The 24,769-nt window shown below is 39.1% G+C and overlaps 2 protein-coding genes across 2 annotated transcripts; both read right to left on the bottom strand.

Moving 5' to 3' along the window:
- Positions 1 to 1,340: 1,340 nt before the first annotated feature.
- Positions 1,341 to 9,572, bottom strand: RSL24D1 (ribosomal L24 domain containing 1; the record flags this gene model as incomplete). Its single annotated transcript, XM_082005160.1, has 6 exons — positions 1,341 to 1,528; positions 3,175 to 3,260; positions 3,738 to 3,801; positions 4,529 to 4,601; positions 6,969 to 7,082; positions 9,492 to 9,572. The coding sequence occupies 6 exons, from the start codon at positions 9,570 to 9,572 to the stop codon at positions 1,455 to 1,457; spliced, it is 492 nt and encodes a 163-aa protein (XP_081861286.1). The 3' UTR covers positions 1,341 to 1,454.
- A 7,218-nt stretch (positions 9,573 to 16,790) lies between these two features.
- Positions 16,791 to 23,955, bottom strand: RAB27A (RAB27A, member RAS oncogene family; the record flags this gene model as incomplete). The annotated part of the gene is made up of 5 exons (XM_082005454.1): positions 16,791 to 16,989; positions 20,222 to 20,345; positions 21,114 to 21,217; positions 21,993 to 22,078; positions 23,803 to 23,955. 5 exons carry the CDS (start codon positions 23,953 to 23,955, stop codon positions 16,791 to 16,793), a joined length of 666 nt encoding a protein of 221 aa, XP_081861580.1.
- Positions 23,956 to 24,769: the final 814 nt, after the last annotated feature.

Below are 24,769 nucleotides of genomic sequence, written 5' to 3' on the forward strand. Positions count from 1 at the left end.
TACTGAGTTAACTTGTACAGTCACCCACAAACATACCAATTCACATCCTGTGAAGGTCTCCCTTCACTATGTCCAGGGATTATACTGCAGCATCTTAAGTGATTTCATCCCATTAACACGTTTTCTGGCCAACCTACCACACGCTTTTGAGACATTATTATATTACAGTTTACAAGGGAAATACTAATATTGTACATCTGAAATACCAGCTATCACTTAGCAGATTTTAAATTATATCAAAATATTAATTTAATGAAAATACAAAGTTACATATTTTATTACTAGAAAACAGTTATTTTTATCTCACTAAAATACTGCAGGTTTTTTCTAAACATCTAAACATAATTCATAAATCGAGAGATGGAAAACTGAGTACAATGCCTGTTTATTTCACATCCCACCACTGCCCTTTTTCAAATACGACTCTTTTCTGAACTACACCGGTAGGTGACAGGTATGGTGAAGTTCTCCAATGCTTGATATAGCACATACTCAAGTTTGGAATACAACTACAAATTACTATTTTTCAGGGTACTTAGCACTGACAAGAAAGTAAATATTATTTTAAATGCCTTTGAAAGGCTTCTCTGATCACACTGGTGTAGATAACCACCGACAGTTTAAAAAAAGCAGAGTATTTATCTTTGTACTGATGACAAAAGACAAACACCACCACAATATGTAAAATACCTACTCTTTACCATGATCATCTTTTCTATCAAAATAATCCTGACTATTAGGTAAAAACAGTCAAAAGTGTGATTTATTGAGCATCTCAATCAGCGTGACTGAATGTCAGATTTGAATTTCGGTAGGTCCGGAGGATGGCAGGTCCAACTTCAGACTGGATGCTATCACCATTACTATCTTCCAATGAGCAGCAAGTCCTACATCAATGTTAGCTTTGCAAGGCTTATGTGTCAACTGCAGTGTAATCCTGGGGAAGCTGACTTAAAAAGGAGATAAACACTATATGCATTCATAACAAACTGAAAAATGTTCCCAATGATGAGAGTGAAAATAAGTCTGGACTGATGAAAAATACTATATCCTGCCCTACCTTGTAACCATTAAGATACATTTTTATCTGCTTTTACCAGTACGAAAGGACAAAATAGGAAAAGCTCCTGGCCAACATCTTTTATTCCTTGAATTATCAGGATAATATATTAGTGTAACTTTCCAAGGAGCACGCAGTATCTCAAACAATATGCATTATTCTCCATCCCGCCTGCAAGGATTTTCTCAGTTTTCTCAAATTACCTGTTAAGTACTGCCCAAGCCAGTATCCATCTTAGCTTTTATAAAACAAAAAAGATCATTCAAACTGTAAATGACCACTATTCATTAAAATTTATTTTTCTTTGACTGTAAGCACAGTTCTGAATGATGTCAGGTGATGCAGTAAGGAACTGTTAACTGCTGAAGAGATATAAATAGAAAATTAAAGCATTTTAAGAGTCTTCTTCCATAGCCACATCCTCTTGTAGCTTCTGCACCATTTTGTCCTCCAGTTGTTTTGGTGTGCCTTCAAAGCAAAGAAAAAATTAAACTCAAAATGTCTCTCAACCCAAATAACTGTTTTTCTTTGAACAATATATGTGTCTATTCTAGGTGACACAGCCTAAAACATATTGCTGAAAGAGTTTCTTAGGATTAAACCCATCAAGCTTACAAGTATTTATTGCTAACCTCCATCACCACATAAAACTACTGAAGAATTGTTTTAATAGAAAAGCTGATGCTGTTTTTATGCAAAATCTATAATGCCGTCAACTTATATTTTCATCTGGTACAATGAACTTTGATGTAGCTGGCAACACCTAGCAGAACCTTGCTAAGGACTATAAAAATGCATTACTTTTAACAGATCAGTGGCCTTTATGCGTTAGTTTTATATAAAGATTTAAGCCCTTCTGAATGCTGTGTTGGACAGCAATAGTGTTAATTCTCAATAATGCCAGCAAAAAGGAAAAAAAAAAAAATCTAGGACCGACATTTGATTCTGTTCTCTTTAAGGCCCAGCAGGAATTGCAAAACTCTGAAAAGGCAGCTGCTGTTTGACAAACAGATGTACTACATGCTATTGTGCATCATTCATTAACATAAGCAAAGCCAAACAAAAGAAATAAACACTCAGGTTTGTTCTTTTGAATTCAGATCTTTTTTCTTTTTCCTTCCTCAAAAATCAAGGGACAGATTAAACAAAAGTTTAAATATATCCTGACAAAACCTTTTGTCACATATGTACCACCTTAGACTACAGTTAACACAGACTGGAAGAAAAAACATAGAACCGAATTCTAGTTAATGTCTAATAATGTGTCACGCCTACATCCACGGAGACAAAATCACTGGTAATTTTCATAAAGTAGTAACTAATGGAAACGTTTTTAACTTCTCTCCATTACGCTACTCTATTCACTGTATTTTAAAAAATAAACCATCTTTGCAATCAATTTTTAATCAACATCATCTAACACAAGCTAGTACTTGTAATATAGAGTTTAGAAACCACAAAAATGTTTAGGGGAAACAGGTTTCTCCAACCGAAAAACTCAATTCACTAACAAAGAATATACATAATTATATCTGAACTAGGCAGATTTTAATGGAAATTTGTAAAATTACCGTATTTTAAAAAATGTTAGGCTTACACTGAAGAAACGGTATTTTCATTTAAGTTTCATTATATGCAGTGAACTACAAAAAAACCCCCTACTCTCACAATTAGGTAACAAATTCAAAAAGTAGAGCTTAACTACTGTATTTTGTATCAATCAGTGGTATAGTCTTTTGAGTTCAAATAATCAGTTCAAAGGGAAGACTTAGATAAATGTACTGGTTAAACACAGTTCAGAGAGTATCAGGTATTGAGTGCAGTTTAAAATAAATAAAACTGTATTATAAATAGAACTGTATTATTATTATTAAAATAAATAAGGAAAAGAAAGGATGAATGCAGGACTAGATAAATACAAAGGTATGTTTGATTCAGAACAAAGACACTGCTTACATTTACTTGCAAGAATATTCAGTAGACAAATTAATTGTAAGAAAAATGCAGAAGATTATTGATCTGTAGAATTAGTCATAAAAAACCCCCCAACAATACTCATTATAGAATTGTATCCACAAGTTAACCTAAGCAAACCAGGTAAAACAAGTTCTCACCTGCATGTGGAGCACGAAGAAGGTGTATATTCTGTTTGACTTCTTTGATGTCCTCTGCCTTCTGCAACTCTTTGCTCTTCTTTAATCTGGGGAGGGGGAAAATTAAATTTAATTACCTTCAAAGAGGAGATGTTTATTTTCGTTTTAATGCATGACACACATCTTTAGCTAAAGGTATATAAAATGTAACTATCATTGTAAGGAAATAAAGGTAAAGAGTATTTGAAAACCAATTCAAGCATATACTGGATACAAAACCAGCGAAAAAGCCAGCACTATATCAACTCCTGCAAGGAAGTTGTTTAAATCTAAGACTCCATATTACAAGCAAGGAAATATAACTATTATCGAGTGTCCAAAAGCTACATTTCACTTGTCAGCCAATAAAGCATAGTAGTTTAGTAGCGTAGCAGAGCCCACTCAAACTATTTCACTCCATTGCTCGGATGGCTTGTGTGTACAAAGCAAACAGCCATTTCAACTTATGTCGTCATGTCTCTGGAAAGATTAACAGTCTAATACAGATCTGTGAGAGGTCCCGTAATACAAATACTTCTCCTCACCTGTTCACAATAAATCTAGCTTGGCGTTTTTGCTTTATTTCCTCCACTCTCTTCATTGCATCAACTGAAATAAAGCAGAAGTTGTTTTAAATGTGGTTACATACCTGCAGTTGAAAATACATGCTATTTTGCAGAACAACACTACCAGTATTCCATTAATACCTCTATATGAGAGGCAACTCTTATACCATAGGGAAGTTACTCCTTCTTCAAAGAGCAGAGTAGGGGGACATTCTGTGTGCCAACCATGATGAACTGTATTTTAAAACTTATTTATGCTTCCACTTTTGCGTCTACAAGACGCTTTCTACAATTAACCATCACTACTAAAGACTCTTACTTGAAATCAGATGGAAGTTACCACCTTCTCTGTGGCATTCATTGGTGACATAAGTAACTCTTCCATTTTATAGCAATTGATTTATTATACAAACTGAAGTGGAACAAGCAGGAACAAAGAAACAACTGCATCAGTACCAAAGGTTTACACTGGGAACCTCTTAAAAGCTGTAGAGCTACTAAGGTTTTTTGAATATACTAATTCGAAATAGAGGAATGCTGCACCTCATTTGCTAACCAGTTTCTGAAAAAAATAAAATCAAGTGAAACTCCACACCTGTTCAGAACTAAAACCTCCTCCACACATAGGAATTTGGTCATGATTCCAGTAACTTCAAATACAATCACTAGAAAATATCAATTTTCCAAGAATTACTCTACATTAAGATGTTTTCAGAATTAAAAGTTCAGTCCCCTTAGTTCACCTTTCATTTTTTCTAAAAATTACTCACCAGTCTTGTTCCACAGCTCTCTCTGGTATTTCACTGGTTCATTTCTACGTTTTTCGAACTCAAATGAATTATCCTATATTAAGAAAAAGTATATATAGATTATATACAGAAGCATATTTAGATCAACACATTCTTACTACAGCACTCACTCATATAACTTCATATTTTACATGATTTTTTTCCCCTCCCTTTCACAATCTCAGTTCCTATACTTTAACAACCTTTAGAGATTACTAAACTAGAAGAAAACAGAGTGTTTGACCTCAAAGAGTCAGACAACACAGTGGTTTGTCTGAAGAGAACTATTTACCAAAACATCTCTCTCAGGTATTTTCTTTTTAGCAAGACAAAAGGAACAGAGAAGACCAATGTGCAGTAGGAAATACAGAGTAGACTAGACAGGCGGAAGGCAAAATTGAAAACATGTAGAGTCAAAAGCATTTAATGCAGGTCAAATAAGTTCTACTCAACAGCCTGTATTTTTGAAAAGGCTCAAAAACCTCCCACTATTTCATTTTTAAAATATTGAAACAATATAAAACCATTTGAAACTGTGAAATATTTCAATTGATGACATTGTAGTGTTTGGGCCAGACGGGGGTTTTCTTTCTGTTTTTTTTTTCCCCAAGAGTTTAAGATGGAAAACAGTTTCCCGATTTTTTTTTTTGCTAGACATACTTAGCTTTATACCAACTTTATCTGAGGACTTTTCCCTGCCCACAGGTTCTCTTTTGTAGTGGTAAAGCACAGTTATTAGACCAGCTGCTACTCTTCACTTGAGCTAAAGACAGCTCAAATGAGAGAAACTACACAGGACAGCAAGAAATGGCACATACACTCATATGCCGCGCTAGTTTTCACCACGGGGCAGCATCAAGCAAAATACCCAAAAGAGAAGCTGTAGAGCACACTGTATGCTAACATCTACATGCCATTCTTATTCTTAAAAAAATAAAAAAAAAAAATTACCTAAAATTTATTTTTAGCCAAGTGTGACACAGCACCACATCAATTCACTATAGTTTATCCTAAACTGTGGCAGCTTTTACATATTTATAATATACAGCATTGTTTTGTATCATGAGAACATGTCACAAACAGTGAAAAATCTCATAAGAGCACAGATGTCCAAAGTGCCACAGTCTTCTAACCTACATGCAGGGAGATGAACTACAGCTGCCTCATACTGTCCAGTGGATCTTTTCCATTCCAAACATGAGGGGACAGAATGACTGACTCCTCTGTCATTCTAAGTGAGAGAACAAGACAGTCCTTCAGAAATACCTTGTGAACAACCACCTGGCAAGATTACGTCTGTCTTAATTTTTTTGTTGTTTAATGAAAAAAAACCTTGAAACCCAGGAAAACAAGTAAATATATTTAAACCTCTAGCCAATGTACCTATTTAAAGCAGCAAGAACTGTCATGTTCTTACAAATACAGTGTTTCCCATTGTCACAAGCCTACTTAGACACTCTCCCGGGAGCTGGCTTATGAAAGAATGGATACCAACCAAACTACAACAGAGCACTATGTTTATATATAGATTTAATTCTTAGCTTACATAGATATATCTCAAAATTGGAGCATACTGTTACCTATTTAGATATGTATAAAGGAATTTTAAATTAAGATCTTAGGTTCTTTTCAACTTAGCCAGAACCAACTTGAAAGCAAGAAATACAATTACAGGAGATGCTAATTATCATGGCTTCTCAGAGTCACATTCAAAACTAATCACATTCTTCCCCTTGGAAGATCCACAGAAGGCAGCAAATCACTGTGTCAAAATACTTACTAAATTGCTAGTATTCTCTCAAAAAACAGGTAATTAAGTCACAGTAATTCTTGAATTATTTAAGGACTGTTCCACCAAATATGAATGCTTAGTATTTCTACCAATGAAGAAACCTTGTCTTGTTTTTAACTATTTTAAGATCTCACATGCTGTTTTTCAAACGTTCCTACCTATGCAAAGACTTTTCCTATACATTGTGTGCTTTAAGGAGACTTCAAAAGGTCATTATTTTATGTGTCTACATTAAGAGACTTCCTGGGGTACTTGGTATCTGAATGTGCAGAAATACAACTACCAAATGTGTATGTACAGAACGCAGGAGATCTATAGATGGAAAAAAAAAATGCCTTGGGACTTGGAAACCTCAAAGTATTACTGACATAGGCACCTGATACACTGTCTTCCACACCAAAGCTGAAACAGGAAGTTCCAAGTTACAGTCAAGCTAAATGAACACCTCGCTCTCAAGAAAACTCTCACATCCTCTTCCACAATCCCTCTTCTCTCCATTTACTCCATCCCTAATCTAATTAAATGATAACACATTAAGCTAGCTAACCTAACCTGTTTGCAACTGGAAAAAGCTAGATTTCTGCCATTTTAGTGAGCTAATGTAAAGTGTGAACCAGTTCAACTTCTTACCACTGTCAACTCTTTGCCAGCTGCTTTCCTGAATGCTTTGGTCCATCTCATCTTTCTGGGATTTCGCTTCTTTTTAAAGTTTCTGTGGCATTTTGATTTGCAGAATCTAAATATCTTAAAAAAGAAGGGGGAAAAAAATTATAGTCGAAGCATATTATTCCTGCCCCATCGCAAGCATGATATCAAACACTGAAGTTTCTCTAACAATACTGCTCATTAAAAATTAAATTAGTCTTTCAAATTCCAATTTTTTAGTTCAAATACAGCCATTAACAAACAGGAATTTCAAGCACTGTTCTTACTTTTTTATTATAAAGTCCTTTTCACAGCTGCCAGGGACATGCACAAATACTTCCAATTAAGCTGATTATAAATAAGATACACCAGAGCTGGGAAAACTATTATCTGCAAAAATAACTATAGAACCAAACCTGCACTGTGGATAAACAATTTTCTATACCTGCCAGCACTTTTTAGATACAGTGCCATCCTGACAACAACAAAAAATCCTCACGCCTCTCATATAACATTTTTCAATGCAATACACATACACACACAGAAGAAGTCTATCTTCTGGAATGTAGCTTTAAGCCTTAAAGACTACCCTGCTGCAGAAGTCCTAAGCACATTAGTTTAGTCCTGGACTGAATCTGCCTAAACATTCTAACCGACCTTTTTTTCCCCCCCTGCTCCCTTCCATTTTTCTACACATTCTACAGAATGCTAGCCTCATTTTAGGCACCTGCCACTGCTAGCCATGGAAGCACCTTATGTTCATCCAGGTGATGTTTTCAGGCCTGTTAAAGACACATAAAAGAAACTTCACTATCCATACTTGAAATTTCCCTCTCATTAGTATGTAAATTATATAACTAGCAGCCAAGCTACAGAACAACCCCCTATCCCAAACTATCCCAAATCCAACAGACATTTTCCAGTCAAAAAGAGTACACAGCAAGATGGCGGTGTGGGGGGGTGGGGTGTGCATGCAAAAGAGACATGGTCATATCCCTAGCTACAGTTCTTAACCTCCCCTAAATTTGTGCATCATTTTGAACTACCCTGGGCTGTCTAGTATCCCGAGCAGAGATGAAACTACTTAAAAGTACTCAAAATTACCTTTATTCATGAGTTTTTGAAATCCCTATTTTTCTTTGACCATACTCTCCTTCCCATCTAATAGTTACTTCTAAGGAAACTGAATGGAAAACGTGAAACCTCTAGTAAAGGTATATTATACTTTCATATATTATACCCCTTTACCTTCAAGAATTTTTTTTTTTTCTTTACAACCTACTACCACATTTTTTCACCTTAACTCAGACAAATCTAACATATTTTGTTCTGTCATAGATTATGACAGCTAACATGACATTGTGCTATTTTTTTTTAATAAAACACACACCTTGTGGCCATTTTCTACTAAATGGAACTGTGTCAATCTAAATCTACCTCTAAATCCCCAAAAGCTGTGACTCAGACTAGCAATACAGTTGAGACACTATTGATTTTGACATCTGAGCATGGGAAGGAAGCTATTTGAGTAAGCTTTGTTTCACGCTGGGGTCTCCAATGCCCGACAGTACTACAGAAAAGGCTCGGAAACTCTACACTACATTTTATGTACAAAATTGTCACAATAATGCGAAGCCCAAGGTGCTATGCACATCCTGTTATAACAGCCTCAATTAGGTAAGTCACATTAGATATCGAAGTTACAACTTTAGTAGAGTATCATGAGAGACATAAACCATTAGCTTCAGTACACAGTGCCTGTAGTCTAAATTGTTCAAAGCTTTAGCATCACCTGCTACTAACTGAAACCTCCACTTCTGCAAAATCATAAAATTAAAGGATTTTGTATTGCTCTGCAAAGCATACAATTTCTTAGTAAAAGCTGAAAACAAACAATTCAGCCCACAGTCTTCTGGACAGCCACGACAGTTGCCAAATTACAGCATCACTCCACGCAACGGCTCCCACATTGCAAATACATCTGCGCCGTGGACGACGGCACCCAGCACCACCTCATGAACGCCTGCATGGCCGCTGCGCTGGCTCCGAACCGCCGTGAGCAGAGACTACGGGGGCTCGGCGAGGAAAAGGCTACATGCCGCCCCCGCCGCGGCCCGAGACGCCCCCAAACCGAACGAGGCTTGGTAGGAGCGTAAGCAGCTGCACCCCAGCCCGGGACAGGGGCACCAGCCCCGGGGGGGCCCCCTTGGGCCTTGGCAACATCTGTTAACCGAACGGCGTAAGACGTGAGCACCGCGTGGTTGGGGGGGGGGGGGGGGGGGGGAAGCCTCCCGCCCCACAGGGCGAGTACCTTTGGGGCCCCCACGTGCACAAAGGGAAGCCCTCCCCCCCGGCACAGGCCCGAGCCGGCGCGGGAGAAGTCGAAAGCGCCCGGCCACCGGGCCGGGCCAAAGCCCAGTCGAGCAGGCTACAAGGGAAAGCGGGCCTGGGCCCCGGGCGCCGCCGCTGACAGGCGCCAGCCGCACCCTCCCCTCGGCGGGCAAATACCTTGCAGTCGTTGCGCACGAACATGACGCCGTGGCCCGGGTAGATGGGCCCCGAGCAGAAGTAGCACTTCTCGATCCGCATGGCTCCGCCGGAAGGTCGCGCTCAGCTGACCGGAGGCGGTGGGGTTGCCGCCCGGCAGAGCGGCCACCGGCGCCCCCTGCCGGCCGCGATGCGCCAAAGTAACGCGTCGGCGAGCGCATGCGCAGACGCTCCCTGGCCGGTCCGCCAGCCGCAGCCGCCGCGGCTGGCGCCGCCTCCCCGAGCCCCTCACCGGGCACGTTTGTGGTGTTGTGCGGCGGTCGTTAGACACAGCCCCTACTAATCAAGAGCTTCAACAGGCCCGACACAGGCACCTGGCTGCAAACGAGCAAGTGCTCGCGCCGGGTTTTCGGCCAAACAACCACGCAGGGGCGACGGGGAGACAGGCAGCCGTAATAAGGCCGCGCCGCACTGCCTCCTCAGCAGCCGCAGGCCCGAGCCCCGGCAGAGCCGCCAGCTCACTCCGCGCCGTATCGCTATCGAGCCGGCTGCACAGTGGGCGTTAGAAAAGTCCCTCTGACGATGGGTAGGTGCTGATGCGGGCCGAGAGCTAGCCCAGCCCGGGGCCCCCCAACAGCTGACGTTGCACCAAGAGGTACAAGGCCCCAGCGCTGTATCTCTTCACAAGCTACTCGCTGGAAAATGGCACTTCCAATTATATCGGGGCTGTGGAAACCTCTCCTCACGCCCACAACGAACAGCCTTGCAACACAAAAGCAGTAACGCTCCTCTCCCACGCACTACCGGCATCTGAGCGACCTCCTCTGTGAAGAAACCAGCAGCCCAAAATAAAGCGATACCCCCAAGAGTCCCATAAATAGGATCACTTAAAGCCTAGCTGAAAACTAAAACGCTCCTTTCCCGAGCGTGGTTGAAGAGACCAGATACAGGCCCTGTTTCTGACGGCGTCTGTGCCAGACCAAATGGGAAACAGGAACAACAGCAACTTAGACATAAACCCCTCTCCAAAGACTGACCCTTCACCAAAACGAGCACATTCCAGAGTACATTCCCTCCCAAGGAAAGCGATCTGGAAGAATGTATCATTTTTTGATTTGGGGATGTTGTTTTGGTTTTAAGTCCATAGTAGAGTAGCACAAGCTTTTCAAATTGGTCTTGATTTCTTTGGCAGGCTTTAACCATTGTGAAATACATGCAAGACCATGAAGCTTACTGTACGTCTTAGCAAGATCTCTCAATAGAACAGATCAGCCATATATAAAATGTGGAAAAGACTATTACCCCAGAAATGGTAAACTGGGTACTTGAACAATACTGAGACTGTAGTTTGTGGGGAAGTTCTCATTGCTGTGCTTTCTTCAAAGCTGTAAGAAAGCTCCATTTATTGGCTGATTGGAGCCACAGTTTCCAAGTCATTACATAGAGAGGTTACTGGGGGGGGAAAGGGTGAGAAAAGCATCTACAAAAGCAATAATACCACAAGTAATACGCTAAAAATAATATGGCAAAAAGTGTTACAGAAGTAATATGCCGAAAACCACACACACTGCATTCACTCACCGGATACACACATCAGCCACATGCACGCTACCTGCAATCCATTATATCAAGAGCATGGTCTGTCCTTTGATTTCACCAGAAAGAATCCTTTTGAAAGCTGCGAGATACTTGTGCTCATGATACTAGTAAACTTCCCCCCGCAAAACACCAAAAAAGAATCCATATACAGAAAAATCCATTACACAATATTGCATCTTCAAAAGTAAGCTTTTTCTCTTTCCCAGATGATTCTCTACTTCCCTGAAACACACATTCATACCTTAGTATGGAAATTAAATGAAAATTAAAAGCTTTTGTGATCAGCTCATGTTTGATACCCTCTGGCTTCTCATTATAAATGCAAATTTTGTTTTAAGTGTGAAAAATGAATAAAGCTGAAATGGCTCAGTATTAACATAAGGATAGAGACAGTAACCCAGGGAAAGGAAAGGGAGTCAGACATACATTTTTAAGTTTACAGCTGATTTACTCTAGAATTCAGTCAAATCACTTTCTGCTCCACTTCCATATTTGTAAGATATAAGTCTTCTACAGGGGAATTAATTTTTAAAGCAAAATTTGAAGTACTGTCCAAAACCAATGGCTCTGCTCTAAGGAACCTATTACTCCTGTTTCCCCTCCTACAGAGTTACCCGCTTATTGTGAAAGGACCTAAATGCTAGGCCCTGTACCTTCCTAAACTGTTTGGAATTAGAGAGGGTCTTCTCTCTGTTCTTCAGTATTCGGATGTGGTCCTAGCTTAGTGTCTGCATCTTCCTCACCACGTAAGGCTTTACCACCAGAATTCCTGCTTCTCCATTTAGAAGAAATTAACTACCTGAGTATTTGGTGAAAAATCCACGTGTTGAATTGCATGTGCCTTTAGGACAGTTTTTGCTTTCTGGTTTCCAAAACAACAAAAAAGGCTGTCAGCTTAGGGCTATGTTAAGAAAGATGGAAGGAAAAGATAGAAAGTGCTTTAGCACAGTAGAGTCATTAACCTTATCAGCACAAAACTTGTCTCCAATCTTTTTGAAAACCAGGCCTCAGCCACATCCTATTGCAGGAGACAGAGGCTAGAGCATATGACTGGTGACTAGTACTCACCCCCAGCCCTAAGCTCTGAACCCACTCTGAGACAGAAAGCAAGATAGGACTGTAGAGGATATTAGTTAGTCTGATGCTGCACGCCGGAGGGAAGGCTCTGTGGCTGTGATAGAAGATGGCAAGCCAGCTGATAAGAGGAAATAGTGGGAACACATACACAAAGCAATTTTATGAGGGAAGCTACAAAGACACCAAGTTACTAGAGGCAAAACCAAATAATAAACAAGTTTGCTTAGGTCTAGGGCTGCTGCGCTTTAGCATATGCAACTGCAATCCTTTTCCAGTTTGATTCCTTTGAGTTTCCTGCCTATGTGACTCTCTTTTCCCTCCATGGACTGTATTTATTTAACCGACGACAGCTTTTTCCTGGCAGAGTACTCTATCGTGAAGTCTCTGGCAGCTTCTACAATTTAAACACTGTGGATTACAGACTGTCACCGATAACTCCAGCAGACAGATGGGCTGTGAGAGCACAAGTGATACTGCAAGCATTTACAATTGGATTCCCCCCCCCCCTTTTTTTCATATCAAGGTGTTCATTTCCTCTTCAAGTACAAGCCATTATGTTGTGGATTTGAAGTGCTTATTCCTGATCTAAAAGGCAATATAGATTGAAGGTTGCTGGAGCGAGAATCCAAATTAATTATTAAAAAAAAAGAGTATGTCCTTCCACTCCATTAACAGTTATTCACAGACAGAATTAGGTATCCAGCTGAAAAACAGCCTTGCTGGAAGAAGTTTTGCAGCAAATTGAGTAGCTCATTTGTTTGATTTTTGACACAGCTTACCATAGCAAGAGTTTTCTTCACCGAATATCTCAATGCCTTAAACTCATAACAAAGCCCTGGTCTGCAAATATTTATGTACTTGTCCAAGTTTCCTAATAAAAGTAAAAGAACTGTCACATACAGTCATATAAAAGAACTGACAACTGTCAAGCATGTGCATTTGTAGGATCAGGTTCATAGAGCATATAATCATGTCAGTTGGAAGACACTTGTGGAGGTCCTGCTCAAAGCAGGACAAATTAAGACCAAGTGGCTCAGGGCCACATCCATTTCAGTTTTTAGTGTCTTCAAGGATGGAGATTCTATAACCTTCCTCAGGCTCCTGTTCCAATTTCTGACTACCTGTATGGTGACATTTTTTTCCTAATGTCTAATCAGAATTTTCTATACACCAAATTTTCTCTGTTGCCTCCTTCCTATCCCTGTGCCCTCTGAGAAGGATGTCACTCCATCTTCTGTATAGCCTCCCATTAGGTAGTTCAAGACAGCAGAAGGTCTCCCTTAGCTTTCTCTTCTTAAACCTAAGCAAACCCAGTTCTCTCTCCTCCTACGCCTTGTGCTCCAGCCCTCCAATCTTGCTGGCACCTGCTGGACTCAATGCCTTTCTTCTACTGGGTTGTCCAAAACAGGACACAGAACTCCAGATGTGGTCTTACGATTACTGAATGTAAGGGAAGACTTACTTCCTCAGCCTGCTGCCTTCGTTTTACTAATGCAGCTCCAGATGCAGTTGGCTTTCTTTGCCCCAAAGGCACACTTCTGGCTCCTGGGCAACCTGCTGTTGAACAGGACGCCCGGCCCCTTTTCTGCAAAACACTTTTTCAGCCAGCACTTCTGCATGGGGTTACTTCAATCCAGATGGAATACCCAGCAGTCACACTTGCCCTTGCTAAACTTAATAAGGTTTAGTTCAGCTCATTTCTCTTGCCTGTCAAGGAACCTCTGAATAGCAGCTGTGTCCTCCAGCATATCATAACCTACCTGATAATCTACACTGCTCTTGATAGAAGCAGCTTCTCTGAAAAATCAGGCTCCTTACCTTTGTTGAAGCAATAGATTTTACAAAATGTATTGCTTGATTCCCTTTGCTCTGAACATGCTGCATGTTCACATTAGCGGCTTTCTGAACGTCTTGTGAATACAGAAGTGTTGCCTCTATTTTATTCTACGGGTTTGAGCTCCATCTGGCATCACCCAGGATGCATCAGCCCCCCATCCAACTGGTTCAGTCAGTGCCACCGGGGCACATCAAGAAGTACCTAGGCCATAGAAGAGAACTTAGATGCATTTGAACTAAAAAAAAACATAACGCACAGGGACAGTGCAAAAGAACACAGATATTGAGCTGAGACAACGGGACATGTTACAATACAGTTCAACAAATGCTATCAAGGTTCCGATCAGAAATGGTTAACTATTTTATATTAATAAGAAATCCTGGGACAAAGCATCATAATGGAAATCCTTTCCAAAACTTTGTTCTATTACAGATCAACGCTTTCGTCTGACACTGGATCGAAGCAACTTTTCTTTAAATAACAGTTTCTCATCATATGAGAATTCTTCTTTGTTTTTTTAAAGCCAGTGCTAGACTAGTAAGAATAGTGTAACTCCCTGTCAAGAAACATTTACCATGATTTCTCAAGAGAGAGAAAAAGGGAACAAAAGTTTTGTCACGGAATAATTCAAACCGATAGATCTCATGGCACATTCAAAGTCTGACATCAAAGCAATTTTATGTAGACTCTCTTTATACAGTAAATAGTTACATATAATAGCATGACAAAAATATGACAGTTTCAGTATTTAATATTCAATATCCAATCTAAACATAAGTAGTCAAAAGGTGTTATTTTTACACCATTTTAGTAGTCACTTAGCTCAGCAGTTGGTTGCAATAATCCTTACTGTGTTCAGGAACTGGGTGGAGCTATAAGCACAAAAACTCCCATTAAAGTTAATGCATGACAAAGTTCCACTGCAACCCTCTGAAAAGCAAAGAGTTACATTAAAAGAAATTCAGACACTGAAATACATTGAAATGTATTGTGTCCTACAGTAGAGTTTGATACTCTACTGGTCAGAAACATGATGGTTAACTCCAAAAGGCACTCTGAGTTAAACTACAGTAACTCCGGTCCCACAAGCATTTTAGAATCTTGGTATTGTATAGTAGAAAAAAATCCTATATTTATTCAATATAAACTGCTTTAAGCTCTGTCCTAGCCCCAGGGCAGTCCAATTATATTGCACTTTTAAAATATTCTATGTAGGCTGTGATAAAAATCTAATATTTACACATCATGTTTGTTTAAGAACAATGCATTACTTTGTAAAATATTTAAGAACCAAGTTTTAACACTTATTCATGTATTATTAATATAACCAGAGGCTACATCAAGTATTTTTTTTTATTAGCTCCTATTCTAGAAACACTTTTGGTCCTTCAAAAAATTTGTTATGCTGCAATTCATGTTTACAACTGGTATCAATGTTTGCCTGAAATTGCAGTAATTACAATATTTAAATAAATAAATACATAATTTCTAAAGAATAGCTTTGGAGTTTTGTAAACAAACTGCAGTGGAAAGTCTGTAAAAAGACTCAATTTGGCATGTTATGTCTTTAATTGGCAATACTTTAGAGTTATATAAACTCTGCCATGGGTAGAAAACAGTTTGGTAGGCACATCTTATAAATCTGGCACATCTGGAAAAAAAACCTCAAAAAAATACTGATTGTTCCTCAGGTTGTATGAATAAATAAAAATGATCAAAGAGTAACACAATAGACTGAAACCAAAATTGACATTTATGAGATCCACAGGAGGAAAGAGAAAAGCAACTGTATTATTTTTTTAATACAACCCAAAGGAAATGAAGAAGCCATAAATGAATGTATGATAACCAAGATATACAGGACAAAGTTTGGCAGAATAAAATGCGTATCATAAATTTTTAGAAATACTGATCTAGACAGAACTGGTATCTTAGCTGCACCTCACCAGAAGACAATCATCATTCATTTTTCAATCCAAGTTTGAAGAAACACTCCAAATCTGTGTTTGGTAAAACAAATTCAGTTCAAAGCACTAGCTCTGATTTTGCCTGTTAAAGCATGAGTGGTAGCTTAAGAGAAACATAACAACAGATGTACAGTTATGCCATTTACATATAAATATATGCATATGCACATTCTAGAAATTCAAATTATGTCAGGAAGTCTCATAGGCTGTGTTGGATATATTTTATATAGTACAGTTGTAGTTTATATGTTTAATTTCATGACATACCCAAAGTGCTCTACATATGCACCCCTGTGCCTCTCTGTAGTTTTTTGTTCTGCATGGAATAGCTTTCTTTTGGTTTTTAACACTAAAAACTGATTGTTTGAGAGAGCAAGGAAAAGCTGTTCATAGGGTTTTGTGGAAAACACAGGATTTGCTCTTCAAGATTGTTCATTGATGAAATGATTAAATATTTCTGTTCAAAACCAAGAACCATGTTGGTGAACTTGCTGTTAGTAGAGACTAAGAGCAGTCACAACATCTAATCTAAATGCCTAGTCTTGTTGCCCATACACAGAGATACTTCTAAATTTGGTAATGAAAATTCCTCTATTTCCCTTCCCTCTGAAGTGGAGAATTAGAGGAATATCCAGTGCTACACCTCTGTCCCATCACTAAGGGACTGTATACCTTGGAAGCAAAGGTCAATCGTTTGAGAAGGAAAAAAACCAAAAATTAGTATCAAGGTTTAATATAGCTCGTTAAATAACTACACAGTGTGATTTGTCCAAAAGTTAAACAGTTAAGCTGCAACTGTACTATACTTTAGCATATACATTAAACTTAATTGTAGCTGAGTTAACAGCCACATTTGCCTTTTTCTTGCTCCTCGTTCAGTTGTTCTGTAGAGCTGTGCCCATTGGAGCGCACTACCCCTTCTGGGATCCAGGATTTATCCACACACCGTTCCATGCGCTTCATAATAAGGTCAAGCAGAGTTTCAATGGCTTTGCTTACATTATTCCCATTAGCTGCACTGGTTTCAAAATATGGTATTCTGCAGAAGATAAAAAGCACAAACTTACATCACACAGTTTATATTCATAGGAGAAAAAAACAATACATGATAACTGCTAATACATGATAACTGCTACATACTTCGCAATCACACAAGTGCTGTTACTGCTACTCCACAGCAGAAAGACACTAAGTGGTCAGTGGTCTGAAATGCAAAAGAAATTAATGAAATGGCTGACTCTATAGATAGGGCAGAAGGATAAGCTTTATTTATGTCATGGAGCCCACAATTTACAGAGACACTAGTCTGTATGAGTTCCTGAGGTATGTTTTTTTCAGCTCCATTCCCTACAAGAGATGCAATTACTTTATATGGTCTTGTGTGCAGAAGTGTTCTCCTTACTGACTTCCATCTACATCAGCTTAGGGTGTCGTTGCAAGAGAGGGAATGCTAGTATGGATGTTCCCTTGCAGGCAAGGCAGCAAAGACTCCTAATGTAGTACTCATCTCTACAAAAGGTGACTCTTTCTTCTGTTGACACCTCAACTATAAACTCTCTTACATTTTTAAGAAAAAAATACCTCACTCTATATGACCTATGTCTTTATGTTAACAAAGTTTCTGGGCACCTTGGTATTGAAAATACATTGCTAGTTTTCATTATTGTTATGGGTCAGGGTGTTTCAATGGCGGGTCTGTACGCTTTGACCTCCTGCGATCAGTGCTCCCCACAGGGTGGTGCTGGAGTGGCTACATTGGTGTTACTCCTCAACTCACTGGTATAATCACTTCATAGTTCTAAGTATTTCTTACTTAACTTGCAAGATTCAATGAGTGGTTGTCCTGGTTTCAGCCAGGATAGAGCTGGTTTTCTTCACAGAAGATAGTGTGAGGCTATGTTTTAGATTTGGGATGAGAAACTGTTGATAACATGCTGATGTTTTCAGCTGTTGCTAAGTAGTCAAGGACAGGCCAGCCTCTCGTGCTGGGCTGCCAGCAAGAAGGCTGGGGATGCACGGGAAGCTGCGAGGGGACACAGCCAGGACAGCTGACCCAGACTGGCCAAAGAGATATTCCCTACCATACAATGTCATGCCCAGTACATAAACTGGAGTTAGCTGGGGGGGGTGGGAATCGCTGCTCAGGGATGGGCTATCAATCACCGGGTGGTGAGCAATTGCTGTATTGGGCATCACTTGTTCTTGTACATTCCTTTGTTGGTATTATTATTGTTGTTGTCATTGTTTCCTTCTCTCTTGCTGTCCTATTAAACTGTTTTTATCTCAACCCACAAGTGTTTTCCCAATTCTCTCCCCCGTCCCACTGGGGGAGGGGGGAGTGAGCAAGCAGCTGCGTGGTGTTTAGTTGCCGGCCGGGGCTAAACCACAACAGTGGTCAAAAATACTATCTTACTGTCTCAGTGTACAGGTCTCCTGCAATCATTTTCAAAATACATCACTCACCAGTACAAGGCCTTTCTACAGAAAGAAGATACCCACTATATCACAGTTTTGTTACCAGGAGACTATTTGCTGCAGCAAGATTTATGTTGCTTCCCCTTGGGAGTAAGTGACTCCTAGCAGCTATCCTGTCTCATCTCTACAGGGCAAAAGAACTTTGTAACTGCCTACAGATTGGACATGATCTATAACTTTGACTTTTAGCTCTCTATTCCTACATTATGTTGGCATTTTCAGCCACAAAGATGAATATTTCATAAATTATTTCCAGAAGCCACAGGCAAAGAGATCTCTTTCAGATCTTTAAGAAATGGCCACATGCCATCTGCTGCTGTTTAGAAGTTTTTGCTCCTTCACAAGCAGCTAAAGTACCATATGCACTTGCTGTTGTTGTCTCTGTGTGACATGGACTTCAAATAAGCATTTTCACAGGAGAAGGAAAAAGAAAGCAGGTAATATTGCACTAAACCCATTTGTCTCTACTAGACAGATTGCTTTTGATTTGCCTCCAATGATTCTTCAAGGTCAAGGAAAACTAATTTGTGACTATGTGATAGGAAATAGCATGGCACAACAGGACTAGACCTGCAGAACAAGGCAGTTAGCACTGAGGACCCAGTGTTCATACTACGCATGTTTTGTGCGCTTTACTTTGGATCTGTTCCTCCAGGCTAAATGCCGATTACTGGTTGGAGCACATCATCTAGTTTAGTTTTCAACTGAGAAGAAATCCAGTTCACATCCTAGAATGCTGCTCCATTATGTGAATCAAACCACAATAAATGGATCAGAAGATATGCTTTGAAAGTGCTCTTCTGATTCACACTGAAATGCAAATGCAATCAAGAGATGAGACCCATGGAAGAGTTAAGGGGGTATAGAAGTACTATGGGATTAATTAGTATCTGATAGGAACAAAGATTTCCCATAGTTCCTTTAAGGACACACGACCTGTGCCTGGAGGGAAGGGGGAGGGCAAGGCTACCCAGTCTTCCTGATGGTCTGACTCTGGTTTCAGACTCCCTGGGAGTCTCTGAGAGCGCAGACGCCTGCAAGAAAACATGGCTCACCCTTTGAGGCTAGGTCACTGAGCATTCACCTAAGGTACAGTCCCAACAAAATTGCTTGAACAGTTGAGGGAAGATTGAAGGGGGAGGGAGCACAGAACTGGGGAACTGTGGTCTGGGCTAGAACTGCTCTTCTGTGGGAGCCCAGCACTCTGTAAGCAGACTCTCTGAATGCTGGTGAATGGGTCTCAAGGCTCTCAAAGAAACTGAGGCCACATGTTTCCATGGCCATGCCAGAGACAATCACTATGCTACAACAAACTTTTGAAAAACAACACAGCTTGTAAATTAGGATATCATTGCTTGGTGTTATTTTTGTTTTCCTAAAATCTGATGTGACACTCATCACCTCACCAAATGCTCTTTTGGATTTCACTTTGTAAGACACCGAGGTTCTCTGTGCCGCATAGAAAGCCTCAGCACAGAATTAGATCCCCATCATTCACCTGCCTCTTCATGTACATTCTCTCTCTTTTCCAGAATGTCTGTGAAATTTTACTGTGTTTACTGCCAAGGAAAGAAGATTAACCAATCTCCAGTGCAAGACTATTGCAATACTAAAGTATGAATTTTTAGGCAATGCAGAAAACATTAATCTGACAGGAAGAAAAAAAAACATACCAGCCAGTTAAGCATTCTAAAATGCTTACTCTCACAACAACCTTTCAGTACACAGAAAAGGCATTACAGAAAACATTTCATTCTGCTTTATACAGCAATAATAACTGGAAGGAAGTTAGTTACCCGTATTTTTCTGCAAGTTCCTTAGCCTCTTCTTCTTTCACCATTCTTTGGTCTTCCAGATCACTCTTGTTTCCACATAATACAATGTCAGGGTTTTCACAATATGCATGCATTTGTAGCTGACCTAACAACATGAATAGGAGTCACAACCTACTGTCACACATAAAGCTCACTAAGAATACTACCACATTTCAGGGAACACACAGTCCTTCAAGGAAATGACTCTTCGAAAGACAGAAAACAAGTATGTTCTCTGTTACCTCACAGGACTTCTGCCATTGCACTGAGCCGCCAGAGAACAAGTACACATCTACAATCATGTACCCAGTGAAAAAGCCAAGGAACAAGCCAGAGGAGCAGAAGCCTGACAAAGTTACCACAAAAGCTATGTATTTGTAGCTTAAGGAGTTATGCTTACAAGATGCTTCCAAGCATCTTCAGTGAGCTGCGAGGAAAGGACATACTTCCCTTTCCTGATGGATGATGCAGTTTGGGAACTCCTTCCCCTAGATACCCCAGCCTAGTAACATATGTCTTCCATTAAGTTTTGCTAGCAAAGCTTCAGGTGACCCAAAATACAGTTTTGCATAGGCTTTCTGCATGCTTAAGTTACTGAATATCACCAGAGCCAGGGATATGATGTTCTCTCAGCTTGCTTATATATAGGTTAAGATTCAAGTTCAGCAGGCACAGCTAAATTTCAGGTAAGCCCTAGAAGCTACCGCTAACAGCTGTTACCATTATGAATGCAACATTTACTTTCTTTTACTGAGAAAGCTATAAAAAACAGTATTTTCAGTTCTATTTCTCAGTGGGACTCCATATTTATAAACATAGCCCCTCCCCACCCATGCAAAGAAAGAGAAAAAAAAAAAGTAAAGAAATGCCATACTTATCCAGTTCCTGACATTCAGAAAGCTTTGCTCATTTGTCAGGTCAAAGAGTAGAAGAAACCCCATGGCATCTCTGAAGAAAGCCGTTGTCAAGCTACGAAACCTAGACCAGCAAAGTGAAATTAGTTGGCTCATGTGGTAAGTTACTTGGAAAATATAATTACACACACTCATAAAACTGAGGTAACTTAAGACTGAATTAACTAGAATGAAATAGTCACTGTAATTGTTTTGCTGATGTAGGGACTGGAGTACAAGAATTGCTAACATTACTGTGGTCTACTGAAGGCCTAAGGAAGTCAAGGAGACATTTCACTCAAGCGTGAGAGCTTTAGATAGTCTTCTACTATAAAGCATGACTTTATCAAGATTCAGAAATTAAAAGAATGAAATTCAAACTCTGAACAGAAATTTGCTCCCTGTACACATCAGTTCTTGATTTTAAGACTATCAACAAGTAGATGCTAGTCAAGTGCTAGGATGATAGATGAATAGGAAAAAAATCCTTTGAGGTGATTTCACCTGTCTGACTTTCCCAAGACCGCAACATATTTACAGAAATTTAAGGAAAACTGAAAAAAGAAAAGCTTTAAAAATATTTATATGCATCGGTCATGAAAAAAGTAAACCGAAAGTTTCCAAAAGACAAAAAGCAACAATTACAGTTTTAATGTTCTACAGTTGTAAGTTACAGTCATAATTTAATGGGTATTCATAGGAAACTTTCCATCACTGTTAAAATTAAAGTAAGCACACTTTCCTATTGAGTCATACAATTAAAATGTAACAATCTATAAAGGCAATTCATGTACTCAGTTCCACCTGCATCTAGCTTGATGGCAGCTGCCTTACTTGCTAGCTGGGGTGGTGGAACATACCTTTCCTGCCCTGCAGTATCCCAGAGCTGAAGATGTATCCTCTGACCTCTGCCACCAATGCCATCCGGCCCATTGGGTCTATACACCTGTAAAAGGCAAATTTGAAAGACAGTGTTAGCAGTCCAGCCTCTATAGAACACAAAATCACTGACACAGAGTCATGAAGTGCAGCCAAAACTAGCATTGCTGATGCAAAGATTCCAATTACAACTCAATCCCTCTGCAAAAGTAATATGGGTTGCATTTTAATTTTGCATCCAATTGAATATTTAAAAATAAGGGTAAAAGTGGAACTGAAAAAACAGTATCCAATAGACTATGCACTCCAAACAGCTATTTAAAGCAGCCATTAACTTTCATTAGGCAAGCTTAATTTTAGCATTTTGATTTTCTATTTTTTGCTATTATCTTGTATCATATTCAAATTAAAATGTGATTATAAGAAAGCAACAATTGTATCATGCAATCTGGCAATATATTTGTACCACTAACAGAACCTCATTAGCAAACAGAACATACTCATAAAGATAATGACATCTCTTCTTAGCTGCCAAAAGATTGCTGAAAAAGAGCTGAGGGTAGATCTTATCGTATCATAGCTTAAAAAGCAGAAATTGGATTATAATAATAATAAAAGCTAAGGAGTTTACTCAGCATGAAAGTATAAATAAGGGCATCTGTTAGCTTTGGAAAGATCAGATAAAAATAGATTCATTTATTGTTTAAAACACTTCATGTTAGGTTGTCGTCTTTACCTTCAGCTGTCATTGTACCCAAGATTACAGAGTTACAAACATACCTTTAGAGAGACATAACCACGCTGAATTAGTGGATTATATGATTCAGCTTGTGAAACCTAAATCTTATAATGAGTTACCAAATGCACTGATCAAGTAAACCCACCATGTTTACTAACCCACAAAAGGAATACTAACTTATTCAAGAGACCAGTTTCACATTTCACTAATATATTTACTCCTTCCACTACTATGCTGCGTGTGTCATCCATCAAAAGCCAGTCTGCATAATGCTCATTACACCATCCAGATTTCTGGACACTTAGGAAATCATCAGACTACATTGAAAGGCATTTAACACTTCTACAGAGCAATGAAGAAAACTTGTGCCAACTCCATTTCTCAGTGCAGTAAGGACCAGCATCCAATTGGTTATCATAATGCAGTGCTCAGATTCATATCAAAAGTACATTTGCCTAGTTTAATAACAATTCATGGTGTAAAAAAAAAAAAAAAAAAGACAAACCCCAAACACAAAACTACCTTATTTTTCACAATTCTTTTCTGGCAGTGGTAACTTCTTAGGAAGCCAGATCAGCTCCATGTATCATGCTACACTATTTCATTCACATGTTTTCAAATGGTTTTAAAATCACCATTGCAGTCTTTGTTCACTAGCCATTTAAATTTACAAACAGCAAAAACATTTTTACTAGAGCCCAATTCTTCCTCATAAGAGGAGTTCAACAATAGAAGTGCTACTACAGGTACTATGTGCACAACTCATGGAGCAGATACACTCTTCAACACTTGCTGAGCAGTGAGAAGTGGTTGCTTAGAATCAGCTCTTCTCACTTTACCTTTGGGGCAAATGAGGTGGGAAAAACACACAGCAACCACAAAAGTAACCAGGTAAAATGACAGAATTTCCTCATCACAAGATTAAGGACACAGTAACTGTTGATTGCATGCCTACACGTAAGGATCAGCGAATGAGATTTTTGAAAAATAGATTCTAGCCATCACCAAGACAGATACCATTTTGAAGTAACACACCGTTTGTGAAAACTCACCACTCTCTTTTCCCGAAAGTCAATGCCCACCGTTGTGATAAATTTGGAATTAAATTTGCCATCTGTATATTGGTAAAGAAGGCTGGTCTTTCCTACTCCAGAATCACCGAGTGCTAGAAATTTTATGAGGTAATCATAGTCCCCATCAGACATAGTGAGAATTCAGGAGACACCTTAAAAAACAAAGCAAAAAGGATTAGTTAGTAAACAACTCTGCCAAGGCTTCTTTTGACAAATGTTTAAAATACAAATCATTATTTGAACTACAAAGCACCCAGCAGTGGGACCGGTTCTGTCCACCAGTTTCACCTTAAACTCTCAATTATGCCAATTATCAGTATCAAATTCAGCTGTGACTGCAAAAATGCATAGTTAATTTTATCACATTCCTCTTATTACAACGAGAAGGCAACACAATTGTAACTTCTTCAGAAAAGACTGAAAAATCACGGTCAAAGTGTCCATGATATCTGGAACATGAACTGCAGAACTGTTTTTAATCTGCATGGAAGCTGGCAAAAGCTAGTTAAATGTCCAGCAATGCAATTCTGACCTCACATTCAATGTGACATTATTAACATATGAAAAAAATTTTTTTTTCCAGACTGGCAAACATTTTCTATTAATAGCTAATTTTCAGTCTTGAAAAAGTTTTTTCATACCAGGAGGAAAAATAATCAAGCAACATGTTGTTGTTGTTGTTTTTGTTGGGGGTTTTTTTTGTTTTGCTTAGAGGACCCATTTTCAAAGTTTTTATCATGATGTTAATCATTTAAACTAAATCTTGATCCTGAACTGCCATTAAGCAACACACATATTTTCCTGCAGCCCATACACATTTAAGAAATTTCTCTGTCCTTTTTGTGTCTTTGATCAGACTATATCTAATATGGTTTATTTTTTCAAAGTGCAGTAACAGATAGAACATATAACAAAAATCACTGGCAAATTTCATGTATACTAGAAA

Source organism: Phaethon aethereus (assembly GCF_964289735.1).
Source record: "Phaethon aethereus genome assembly, chromosome: 12".
In the NCBI taxonomy this organism is placed as follows: Eukaryota; Metazoa; Chordata; class Aves; order Phaethontiformes; family Phaethontidae; genus Phaethon; species Phaethon aethereus.